The sequence below is a fragment of the Fundulus heteroclitus genome, unplaced genomic scaffold, assembly GCF_011125445.2.
Source record: "Fundulus heteroclitus isolate FHET01 unplaced genomic scaffold, MU-UCD_Fhet_4.1 scaffold_715, whole genome shotgun sequence".
Taxonomy (NCBI): domain Eukaryota; kingdom Metazoa; phylum Chordata; class Actinopteri; order Cyprinodontiformes; family Fundulidae; genus Fundulus; species Fundulus heteroclitus.
This window is the reverse complement of record NW_023397160.1, coordinates 36,953-50,575: the sequence shown is the minus strand read 5'-3', so window position 1 is coordinate 50,575 and position 13,623 is coordinate 36,953. Positions and strand designations below refer to the sequence as shown.

Below are 13,623 nucleotides of genomic sequence, written 5' to 3'. Positions count from 1 at the left end.
ATGGCGCCTGGTTGCTGTCAAACCTGAAACCCTGGATTCTAAAACTCTCTGAATGACTGGTCATTCATTCTACAGGTTTTGCATTTTTACCCGTAGATGAGATCTGAATAGGCACGCAAAAATCCAAACATTTAGATTTCTTCATAGAAGCATAATGAATGAGACCATCCATTAACTGTCGATACCCTGCAGTCTAAACAAACACTCCAGATTTGACCGTTGACCTACGAGAAATGCTCCAGGTCTCTTCAAAATGTTTGTGCCGCACCTTTTAGATCGAGCCACAACATGTTTTAACCTACGCAACTGGTGTTCTTAAGTCCACCAAGTTTGAGTGTTGCACTCAAAAAGATGTCTGTCTGAAGGCCTGTACTTTATATTGCAACTATATTGTCATCTTAATAACATTGTTACCAATATTAAGACCACAAGGTACTGTTAGAAATGCAGTATACAGTTCTTATATTCCCAGTGCCATGAATATCTGTTTTTCTTCACATTCCCCCATTTTTCATCTTCATCAACATTTAACAAACATGTCAACCATCACTTGAATTTGTATTCTAGTGCAGCCTGGCCTGTTAATGTGTCTTAAAGTTGTTTTGTGTGAATAATCCTAGTTTTCTTCTTTACAATTTAAAAAAACATTTAAAAGAATCTGTGATTGGCTAGAAGGTTTGCCCAAACAAATCAGACCCACACAGTCTGATCACCCTGTCGGATTTGGTTAGTTTGTTTTCTTCATACACAGCCCAGTTCTTAATCATGAGTAAAGAACCTCTAAGACATCCAATGAACTGAACTAACTAGAACCAAAATTATGCAGGTAGCTGTTGTCTTCAAAACAAGTTAACTCAACTTTAAGGAAAGACTTTTCGACTCTGAAAGATAGATTGCTTAAGTTACTGAATTCATAATAATTTATTGTTTAAACTTGATATTTTGGAGTTGAGGTAACTAATTATATTATATTAGCCAATGAAGAAAACCACACACACAAAAGTCTTTGCTTTTTGGAAAGATTCAATATATTTATTATCCAAATTTGTGATAGAGCATTACTATATGATCTATTATTAATGACAAAGATAAAGTTAAAATACAGAAATTATGTAAGAAATAGAATATTTATGTAAAATTGTCTCAATCTGGTATGTTAGTTGTTAGTTTTTAACCTTTAAAAGCAGCTATAATTGTCTTTTTGTCATGTTTAATATTAATAGGAAACATCATTCCAAGGATGGTTCGTTCCAAATGCCCCATAGGTAGGACCACTAGAAGTCGAGGGCTCTGCTGGTGGACATGGACGTGCAAAGCCCCTGGCTGGATGGTCAGGATTCCCACAGTTCCCCTGTGAGCCATTTGTGAAGTCGGCAGCAGGTTCCACAGAAGGCACTTCAGAGGCTGGCAGGATGACTATATTAACTTTAATCTCTGGGTCTAAAGCATGCTTCACATCAAGGTAGACCTGTTGGGGAAAAAAAAGGTTGTTACTTCAACGTCGCTGTCAACATCTTAAAAGAGATAATCAAAACAGCTGAAGTTTGTAACCATGAAAGCTTTCAGTTTTAGCTACACAAATGCAGTATTACATTAGAGTTTGCTGTCCATTTAAAATACCCCAGAGCATTAAAAAATCATTGCAATAATACCAGTAATGTCTACGAAGTGAACGGGACAGCCAAACATTTCCCTTCTCATCCAAGAAGCCTCGTTTACAAAGGCAACAGGAGAAAAAGATGAAAGGTTTAAAAAAGTCCAATGGCCAGTTCGCGATGCCATTGTCAGCAGGAGATGTCATTTACCTCTGATGACGGGACAGTGGCAATATTTTTTTAACCTTTGGAGCCTTAAGACCACCTGAATAAATGAGAATGTTTACCTCAAATATTGCAGGGGCAAAGAATGAGAATAAGCAAAAGAAAAATGTATACAAAGACAATTTTGCAATGTTTCAAATTGCTATAAATAAAACCCAATCGATTGCTGATTGATAACCATTGTGAATGGAGGGGTTACAGTACAAATAAACACAGTCAATAAATACACTTTGTACCATTAGAACCCGACTCCACCCTCTTCTACTCCACGTACAAAGGATCCATTAATCAATTTCACCACGTTGATTAACTCAATGCATTTTCCATCTGTTCCCAGCATAGTTCAACCTACTGCAATCTGCAGAGGTTTAAACTATTCTTCAAGACCTGATTTTGTTTTAAAGTGGTCTTGGTCAAGACCAGCCCGGTTCTTCTGGGTTTTAAGGTTAGACCTATCAATTACTGAGTTAGAAAAATACTCCTCAGCTTAATAGACAGATCAGTAAAAAAAAGAAGACAAAAAATATATTTCTTGTCAACTATAGCAGTGACATAAAGAACACAGTATTTAAGCTCCAAAGACCTATTGGCTTTAAACCTCCCGAATAGAAAATTATGGACTAAAGGATTTTTTTCTCACAGGTTTCTAAGACCAGCCCCCTGCCTCGTTTTTTTCTGAATGCTTGCTCAAAATAACATACTTAAATCATATCATGCTTATCATGCTTTTTTCCCCAGCGACTATAAACTCCATTTCAATCTGAAAAACTCACACGGAAAGAAAAAGACAATTGATACAATTATTTTAAGACTTTGGCGCTCAGACCGAGGCAGGAAACATTAGCGCTGGATTTTACTTTAATATGCATAAGCAGTTGTATGAGAACACCTGCTTATGCATATTAAAGAAGTCCCCCACCCCTCCCAAGGCCTGAAACTGGTGGTGGGGTGGAGATAGACGAAGTTTGTTCAGTCCATAGACTGCTGGTTGGCGAGACGATCTGCTTGAGCTGTAGTCGTGGATATAAAAACCTTTTAAGATTAACTCTGGATGCTGATTGGGCTTCGTGGAGGTGTTGTTCAAAGCTGATTGGCCTGGAAATCTTTTGATCAGGACTTCTTTCAAAGATTACTAAATTGTCTTGTTGCTTAGAAAGGAACGTGGCCATAAATCAGCTCTAAAGTGAGTAGTGGTTTGATAATGATTAGCTTAACCCATAAATAGATCTACTATCACTGCACAAACCATGCACTAGTAACATGTTACTGTTGTGCAAGGAGATAACGAGCATTCAGACAACATGTAGAGCTACTCCACAATTTGTTATAGTGCTAATATCAACAAAAACTTTTTCAGTTAGTTCAAAAACAGATAATGTAAAGATCTACGACCCACAAAGCATTTAGCACAGGCATTTATTTCAGTTTATTTCAATGATCATAAACACCTAATATGTTTTCTTAGAAAGTCTGAATGTTACATGGAACCAATAAAAAGGTGCTTTAATGCAGAAATGTGAAACCAGTGAAAATTACATCCCTGCACTGTACAGAATATTAAGATTAAGGCTCGCTTCGAATGACAGCACAAATTATGCAGCGCTGCAGGGAGGTAATCTGGCTCTGGTTCTGCTGAGGTGTTCAGGAAGCCTTGGATGCTTTAACAGCTTCAGCTTATCTCAGGGGTGTCCACATTTTTAGGCTCGTGGGCCAAGAACTCAAGGGCCAAAAAATGTGTACAAAAAAATAACAAGCAAACAATTACTGTGATTTTTTTGTTTTACCTGCTCTTCAGAATATGATCATTTTAAATAAACAAATCTGCATTTATGCAGAAGTCATTGGTTAGATGTAGCCCTATTTACTATGAAATTAAAGAGCATATAAAATGTGTGATTATTAAACACAAATGTTTTGTGTTTTACTCAATTGTAACATCTTGACTTTTCTGTAGTATTTTTGCCCTAATTAAAAGTAAAAAGTGCTGGTGGGCCAAATGTTTCTCTAAATGCAGTTGGAGGGCCGCACAAAATCAGCACAGGGGCCGCAAATGGCCCCCAAGCCACACTTTGCACACGCCTGGTTATCTGCATTATAGGGTCTGTTGTCTCCTTTTTTCCTCTTAAGATAATAATTAATAGATATTCAATAAATTGTTTTGTGTTTTATTTTGGAGTTTTAGGGCTGTCCAGTGGAATTGTTGCCAGTACTATTGCCTACTGTCTTGCAGTCCTGGGTTTGAATCTCACCGTGGGCTCTACATGTATGGAGTAATTATGTTCTCCCTCTGCATGTGTGGGTTCTCTGAAAAAACATCAATGACTGGTTGATCAGTCTCTTTATAATGCCGTTGGTACTGCGTAGTAATGGCCAGTTTGGACTTGATAAAACACAGAGGACCAATACCAGCAGATGGCATGGCTCCACAAATCATCTCTGAACAAGGAAACCTCACACTGGACTCCAAGGGATTTGGATTCTTTTTCCACTCTCTCCCTCCAGACTCTGTGATATTGATGAAATGCAAATTTTACTTTCAAATCACAACAGGACTTTAAATCACTGACCAGCAGTGCAGTCCTCCGTTCTCCTTAGCCCACATAAGAAGTGGCTGACCTTGTGTCTGATGCTGCGTGGTAGACAACAGCTGCAGCCAATGCCTGGGATACATGGACCGAATGTATGCGTGTGTGGTTGCTCTGGCTGCACATCAGAATCTTCACAAAGCTTTGTTGTTGCTTGTGCAGCAGTTCTTACCAAAAGGCCCGTTTACACTACACTTTTTTAACCGAGCCGAGACCAGTCCGAGCTCGGTAACCGAGATAACTCTTGTGTGTAAACGGTCAGCAGACTGAACCAGACCGCGCTAACGATAACCGGACCGCGCTAACTGCAGACCAGTTCCCTAGTAGGTCTCGGCCTGGTTTTATTTGGCCCGGTTCCCTGATAACGAGGAGCGCATGAGCAGACCGCGTCATCCCCTTACAGTCAGCTGACTGTCAGCGGGTTTCCCGGCGTGTCTGGCTGCACGTCCCGATTCACACTCCATTCAGACAAATTTCAGACATTCATAATAATACTAGCTTCCTTACCGTGCCACACGGTTTCCAGTGATGACTCTGCTTATGAAACTCAGCGTCTGTTGTTGTTTCCTGCGTCTGTAAATCCTTATTAGACGTTCATTTGTCTTATCCACGTCCCAAAAGCCGACTCTGTCTAACAAAAACATCCTGAATGTGACGGGCGCCACCATTTTGATTTGCTCGGTCCCGCCTTCAATCCCAGAGAGCGGTAGTACCGCACATTGCCACTAGGAGGCGAGGAGCAACCAAGGAACCAAGATAACCGAGATAACTCTTGTGTGTAAACGGCTGCATTTATCTCAGTTAACTGGACCAAGCTCGGACCGGTCTCGGCATGGCTTGGTTTTTAGGTGTAGTGTAAACGGGCCTATATTTTCCTTCCACTCAACTTTTCATTGATATATGAAATGATGCGGCCATTTGTCAACATCCAGATTTTTACTAACAAACCTGCAACACAACTGACATGTCTTCCCCTCAGTTGTCTTGGTCATAACATAACATTTCTGTAGTAAAATATTTTTTATTTGTTCTATGTAAAATTCCTATTAATTCCTTAACACCTCGGAAAAGCCACAGACCTATGAGACGACACGTTGAAGCAAATATTCATGCAAATGGCTGGATTTTTTGTTGGCTGGCTATTAGATATTCAAAATATTTTTTTAATGGACTAATGTAGTGTTAACATTTTCAAATAAACTTAATTTGGGGTTTTAATTTGTTGTAAGTCATAATCCTCAAAATTAACTGAACTAAACATTCAAAATGGATCAATCTATAAATCTAGTGTATGGATTTTAGTTTGACTTGATTTACTGCACTAAATGAACTTTTTAAGGATATTCTGATTTATTAAGAAGTATGTGTAGGACCGCAATAAGCAGAAGTCCTGTAGGACATGTGCCAGACAGAAACACTGCTTCTTGTGTTCAGCCTTCATATGAGAGAGAGTTTCTCTAATCTTTGCTGCACATTAAACAAGCCATACAGAAGGTTTGATTAGTTTGTCCTGCTTTGTGATTTTTTTACCCTTCAATGTAACATAAGGTTGATGACCACATTGCTGCTATCTAATTATCATTGTTGGAGCGGCTTACCTTGAACCTGTACTCGACTTTGATGATGCTACAGCTGAGCATGGAGGGCTGCAGATCTTTGGGAATGGTGAAGACATTTGCAACGTTTTCTGAGGCAGATGGAGGGATGGGTGTTCCCTCCTCTTTGATTATGTCTGTCGTCACGCATTTTCTCTTCCCCCCTGCAAAGAAACTGTCCTTCCTGTATATAGAGTACTTGGGCTTCACATCGTGGGGTGAATTGTTCTGAATCCTAATTAAAACGCTCACGTCGTCTCCTGTGGCAGAAACAAAAACGAATCAAAACGGCGATTTATCACAAATAATTATCACTTTGAAGACCTCTGACCTTGGAAGAAACCTGATCGCTCAAGTTTAACATCCATGGCGACACTTCCTGACGTGAAAACTTTCATCTTCTTTTCCACCGATTCATGTACAGGTTCCTAGAAGACAACTCAATCTATAACACTTTTTTAATCTGTGTCTCATAAAATAGGACTCTGGACTTTGACTGGAGGAGTTATTCACTCTTTATACATAGGTGCCTGTAAACAGACGGTCATTTAAACTCAATTAGATCTAAAGTTCTCAGAAACTTTGAGATGGGGACTATGTTAAACTGGTATGACTAAATAATGCTATAAAAACAACAAATTCAAAATGTTTAGACCTCTGAAACTCCACCCCAGACTCCTGTTTTACATACCAGGAGCTTTTCTTGGGGTTAAGCTTCCTGCTATCAAAATGCACCTTAAACTCTGAGATTTTTCTCACCAGCCTGCATTTTTAATCCGTTTTATACTTTTTTTTCAACATATAAACTATTACAGAAAGTAGAGGTCAGATCATACCATCAACCCAGGGATTGAGTTTATGTCTGCTTTTGCAGCAAAACTTATCGGGATCCAGCTCTTCTTGTTCCTCTTCATTGTTCTGCTCAGAACAGCCTCCAGGCAGTATGACGTCATTCCATGTCTGCCGCTGAAGGAGCAAGGAATGCCCCTAAAAGTGGAAATCAAAAGGACCAGGTGATAGTAAGAGTCATGCAGAAAAAAGCTGACACCTATTTCTGAAAATAGTCAAAACCAAAGCAAATGCATGTGGTAGGACCCGTAATTGTATTTAAAATGAACATTATCAAGCTCTATAAGCAACTATATCAAGCTCTATCATAGTATTTTTACTTGCAAGGCTTGTATTTGATAATTTTGATAAGGAAATTGTTTCTTCAGGCATTACCTAAAGTGACTCCCACATCTGTACAAAACATTGTTGAAATGTCAGGTTTTTGTGATGTGAAAAATTGAGACCATGGTAAATAATTGGGAAATTATTTTAGAAGTTTTTTCATATGAATCCTTTAGATTAAACTGGAAAATGAGTCAATCTTTAGGATTTGGCAACTTCACAATATTTGCTCTCTCTACCTTTGTCCAAATCTATCAAATTCTTTCTCATATCTGCTCTCCACCTCCCTTTTCAGGTTACTCAACAGGTTTTCTGTCACTTGATGTTCTTACTTGGTTGTCCCTGAACCTTTCTCTGCCGTGAGGTCTTTCCTTTGATGTTTGGATTGGATACCTTAACTCAAATAGTGATGCTGAAAATCCCTCTTCCACTTTCTAGCATTATGAAATATAGCCCAGAAATTCATCTTTGATTTGATCAAATCATAACACCCTTGCATAAAACTTCAGGAGATTTTAAACAAGTCTGGATGCTTTTCTTGAAAGTAATTTTGTGTTGCAATTCTGTTCATTTCGGTTTATGGAAAAACAGGGGATGGATTTTATATTTGAAACTCAACCAGCACCTTTTGGAAATTGCTGTAGCTCCTTCATTGTTGCTGTCAGCTTTTTGGCACCTTGACCAATTAAACCTTTGACCAATTTCAGTCTCTATTAGGTTTTGAGCTTCCATAAAGTCGCTGTTTTCTCATATTTTCTCTAATTATTCCTGAATTCCTTCATTCCTCAGTCAGCCATGATATGAATGAAAGGTTCTAGAAAGACGTGCTAGGATAGCTAAACTTTGTTTTCGAATCATCAGATTCTCTGTAATTTATGTATGGCATGTTGACACAAGAAGCCTAAATGCCAAAAGTGAATCAAAAGGTGCCTCAACAACCTATTAATTGTAGGAGTAGAAGGTTTTATACTTTTTTATTTCCCTTTAAAGGGGACATATCATGCTTTTCAGTTCTTCCTTTTTACATTGAAATAATGCAATTATCGCCTATATAAAGTGGAACTGTAATGTTGTGGTCTGAATTCATCATCAATTTAACCCCACGTTCCCCTTTTTTACCCATGTTCTGAGTTGCGTTTAAGAGCAACTCATTTTGGTTCTGTCTCTTTAAATCTAAAGGAGGCACTTCACCCAACAACAAAACGTGAAAAAGGGGGCCAAACATGGCTATTGTTGTTATTAATTTCATTCTACGTTTGCCTTTGTTTTTGGTAAGTTGTAACAGAATGTGGAAACAAAATTCAAATTGAGTTATCAAAGTCAAAACTTTTAAACACAAAAATAATTTACCCATATTCACAAAGATTCTCTGAGTCCTCTCACAGAGCTTCTCTTTGCCTTAAAATATTTACCTAAGAGTCATAACTTAAGAGGTATTCAGATCGCTGCTGAGAGCGACTCTGAGGACTCGACGGAGATTTTTATTCTACTGAGGAGGTGTGGTTGACCCTGTTGCTAGGTGTGATGCTGACTTCTAAGAGCTGTGATTGCTTGATAGTAGAAGAAGAAAAACAACACAAACGTGCTACCAGTAATCAAAAGAGAGAAATTAACTAATTAGTCTGGATAAAAAAAATGTGTGTCATAATGATGAAACGCAGGAAAATTAATTGATTGTCACACTGCATCAAAATGTTTAAACGCACTTTGTCCTCATCATTCTTTTGATTTGCTTATTGTTATGTTTACTCACCAGTCGTTTTACTACTTCATCTAATATGCTCTCCAGTGTTTCACTGGGATTGCCTGCTTGTATAAAGTGAATGTATTTGATAAAACAACCGAAAGAATATGGAAAAGATTTAACTGGTCAGCATTGCACCTGTCCCACAACTCTGGGAGGAGAATAGAGGAGATTTGAAAGGTAAATTGGTCCCCGGATCAGGATGCTAATACGCGGACTTTGAAGTGTATCAGTGCATCGTTTTCTTTGCACGTCTTAGTGCCTGAAAAGTGAGAAGCACTGCAGCAATCACAAGCGAAGAGATGGCATCACACAAGCGAACCTGTAGATGACAATTTAGGCTGCTGACATTATCATGCAATACAGAAAATACTTTCCTGCCTCTTTTATATATATTCTTTGTACATTTTTCCACTTTTTATTCATGATTATTCAATATATTTTCTAATATTTTTTTATCCTCAAAAAAATGATGTTACAAGAGCCACACCTTTAACCCGTCGGGCCGCTGAAACTACTTAATTTCCCTCTATGGGAATGAAGAACTTTATTTTATTTGCATATTGATAATTGTATAATTGTTACAAAATTTATGTGCTAATTTCCTCCACTGTTTAGGTGGTGGATGAGCCAATCAGCTCTCTCTGTTTCCACCAGCTTCCCTGTTAAAGACACTCTTAGGCTCGCTAAAAGTCCTCCTCACTACTCCTAACATTTTTCCACTTTAGGAGCTCTCCGAGGGCCTGAGACACTTTGTGAATAATTTTTATCTTACCGGTAAAATTCTGAGAAAAATCTGAAAATACGAGAACTTCTAAGATTTTTCCTAGAATGATGTCACTAAGAGCTACTTTTAGTCTTAGGATTCTTTGTGAATACGGGCACAGCCATTTGACCAGGGGAGTGTACACTTTTGAGAGGCAGTGTGTTTCTTACTCATTAGGGAACTGAAAGGAGAATGGATAGACGTGAGTTCCTGGAGTCAAAACATTTGAGTCTAAAAAAAAATAAAATAGAAAATAAGACATTTGAAAGATTTACAAAAAAATGGGTACAATTGAATCATATCTTTTTCTTTACAAATACATTCAGAATTGAAGGTAAGACTTCTGAGATATGCTGCATTTTCAAAGGAGACATCAAAAAGGAGAGAAGTCATTACACTACGAGAGCTCATACAAGATAAAAGACAAAAACATAGCTCTCTGTTTGGGTCCCAAATATGAGGGAATGCATTTATTGAGCTGTTCTCATCTAAATCACAGTTCAAAGTATTTTAATTTACCTTGATCTCCAAGCCAATTTGAACTGTAATATAATTTATTTTATGGGTATATTGAGTTATAAACAAATGCCCCTTTAGCAGGTAACTGGAGCAAAAGCAAAAACAAGCAAATATGTGCAAGAATGTATAATGTTATAATGTAATGTGCCTGTGACAGAAACATAATGAACCATCAACAGTTAACAGATAGCAGACAGTATTTCTGATCAAGTGCAGCAGTTTTGCACTAGTTTGCTGTGTGCTAGTCTGAGCTAATACGGTCATGTCTAGTGCTCTAACTGGTAGGGCAGAGTATGTGTCACAAACATTTTACAAAAATAAGAAAAGTAAATTTCATTGCCGTTAGGTTTTCAGGATGGCTGTTTTCCAAAGCGAGGTCTGTAAAAAATAAAATGTCTCCTCACCAAACAGTGCGTTTATGCTCTTAATTTGAGTGCTATCAGAGGACCAGCATCTGAGTGATCTGGATGGTTTATAGGTTAAAAGCAAATCCAGTAAATATATTGGACACAGATTAGTAATTGCTTTAAAAGTCATTAAATAGCTTATAGATATGGAAAAGAGTCCAGAAACACTTACATGCTTCTCCACTTTGGTTTTTCAGTACTATCTGGGTGTTTCCTATAAAGAAAGAAGTACAGTGATCAAAAGAGTCTATGCATATTGGGCTTTCTCATTTGATAAACAAACAGACATTGATCACGGCTGGACTCAGCCTTGGAGCTCTATCATCCTGGAGGAGCTCAAAGTAGAGCCGCTGCATGTCCACATTAGAAAGAGCCAGCTGAGGTGATCTTGGGTATCTGGATGGCCCCTGGGCACCTCGCTTGGGAGGTTTTCCAGGTGCTAGAGGGAGACTCCGGAAAAGACCCAGAACCCACTGGTAGGGTTCTGGTGATTTCATGCCTTTGTAAGCTGCTTGTGGTTTGGTTAACATGTCAACTAATTTTTTGAACATATTAAGAAGACTTTTTGAGGCTCACAAAGGAAGGTCCCAGAAGTAAGCAGTGTGTGTGGGGTGTGTCTCTGAATACACCCACAGGTATGTCTCCATTTAGTGAATGTTGTGTACTAACCCACCACACACCTACAAAGACCTGATGCCATTGCCTTTTGGGATTCCCAAAAATGCTTGAGATCTTAGTTTATCTCCATTTCTGAATTTGGGGGAAATTGTTTTGAAAGTTTCTTCTATTACCAAAAAGAGCCTAACTTTAGTCTGATTACATGTCATAAACTGAAGAAACAAAAAAAAAAACAACGGTTATGTGTTTTTAATACATAACAAATATTTTCATTTTAAAAATTCTGTTGTTTCTCTGAACCAGCGATTTTATGGTCTTTATATTTTGGTTATAAAAAGATATTTAGGTTAAATTCTAGTTTGTCGGGGAAAACAGCTGGTTAATATCCATGCCATTCTTTGTATATAATTACTATTTATTCAAATGAATACTTTTTTGTTTAGAACGTTGAGATTCTGTTGAGAAAATTACTTCAAGGAAACATGCATTGTCTAAAAATAAAGCTTACCGTTTGGTGTTTTCTTGGTAACGAAGTACTGTCTGACGCTGAAGTACTTGACTTTGGCATGGTAAAACTTAGTGCTGTTGATGCCCGGCTCGGTCCACATTACGTTCGTTTTCCCCTTGAATGCAATGTACAGGGAGTTGATCCGGCATTCCTTTTCCACTTCCACCGTCACCTCACCTGCAAACGTGTCTCCATATGTCAAGGTGTACTTATTATTCATTGATTTAAAAGTGACATTTATATTCTTTATGGTCGACGACGGCATGATGTCTGACGAGAAAACCCAAACTCTTAAGCAAAAGTGAGGAAAAAGAAAAAGAGCACCACCGCTTTCAGCAGGAGCACGTCTCTGGATAGCAGATGGGATGGGCTTTATGTATTTATGGCTCCGCAATAGCTATCCGTGTCACACCTGATGTTATGATCAAGAACTATAAAAGTGTTTGCAAAAAGAGGCCTTTCCCGTCCTGCCCAATAAAACCTAAACACCTATTGTTGCATGTTTATGTAACTTTCTGTCTTCTTTTTATTATTTAATTCAAAGACAGCACATGTGTAGCTTCTCACTCTGCATTGGTGAAAGAACATTTTCAAAAGTTGTCTGCGAAGAACTACAGTCCATTGTCATAGGATTTAAACCTTGCCCTAATTTAATTTACTGCAAATAATGGATGAAGGGGTCAGCTTCTCCTGGAACTATCAGAATCCCGCTTGGCAATAAAGAACCTGGTAATCCCGAATTTCCCCATTGTGTGACGATTAAGAATTTCATCTCTTATACTCTTATCTCTCTTCATCTTATCTTAATCACTGATGGTTGACAAACATGTTCATATCGGATTTAGAGGATGATGAGGAAACATTACAGTTCCCTTAAACATGCCTTCACTTTTTATAACACTCAATGTTCCATAATCCTCTTCCTCATCTTCAGCCACACCTGATGATACTATCAATCTGCACTCCACAATGTGTGAACCATGAGAGGAAGTAGCCAACACTTCTGTACTTTTCCCATCTTTCATGGTACTTCAAATGTTCTAAAGTTCTCTCTTTCAGGATTATATCCTGAAAGAGAGCAATTAATGTCTGTCAGACGCAGCACTTGATTAATACCCTTACAGGATGGTGGCTATGAAGGAACAATTATAGTGTTGAACTGTATTTAATTGGTATACAATGCCAGTTCAGTGACTCACTGTTCAATCATACAACAGGACAACCCCCACCTAAAAGCATCACTGATGTATGCACATGGATCATTTCTCTGTTTGACTAAAGGCTACCTGATGAGAAAGAGGAAGCAGCTATTCCTGTTAATAAACACGCAGGTCTAAAATCAAACAATGACATGTTTTTTCTCAGCAAAGGTGCAACTTATAGTACTGTCAGGTCAAGTGGGGGGCTCACATTCTTTTGGTAGCTTTTCTGCCTTTAAAAAGCATCTCAGCAGGTGTCCTGTTAGCATTTCATTAGAATCTGTGTGAGAAGGGGAGTTTTTACCTCACCAAAATGTTCTAGACACACATTATGCCACTAATGTTGAAACACCAACTCAATCTTTTGAGTCTGTTGGTGAGTCTGATTTATTTTCAAGCAGACCTTGTAAATTACTTGTGTCACATTAATTTAGGATGCTGAGGCTGTGGGCATTGGTCACAGATTTGTGAAGTCTGTACTTAGTTTAAAGACATACAACAGTATGCCATAGAACTTTTACTAACCATGTCTTCAGCGATGAAAGAGACTCTAAAGTGAAGATGCATTTTTGAGGAGCCAGAGAACCCTTTCACAATTCTTAACTCAAAATAAAAAAGATCAACATTTTTGCCAGACAGGGGGGGAACTGTAAAACTTGACTGGATGTGTAATTAGCTAAAGATTTATC

General features: G+C 38.2%; 1 protein-coding gene across 1 annotated transcript; it reads right to left on the bottom strand.

The window, feature by feature from the left end:
• Positions 1–1,034: 1,034 nt before the first annotated feature.
• LOC105925443 (arrestin domain-containing protein 3-like) lies at positions 1,035–12,062 on the bottom strand. The gene is made up of 7 exons (XM_021315814.2): positions 11,736–12,062; positions 10,782–10,823; positions 9,854–9,914; positions 6,837–6,987; positions 6,332–6,428; positions 6,004–6,260; positions 1,035–1,468 (listed from the first exon to the last, which is right to left on the bottom strand). The coding sequence occupies exons 1-7, from the start codon at positions 11,998–12,000 to the stop codon at positions 1,217–1,219; spliced, it is 1,125 nt and encodes a 374-aa protein (XP_021171489.2). The 5' UTR covers positions 12,001–12,062; the 3' UTR covers positions 1,035–1,216.
• Between the last annotated feature and the right edge of the window lie 1,561 nt (positions 12,063–13,623).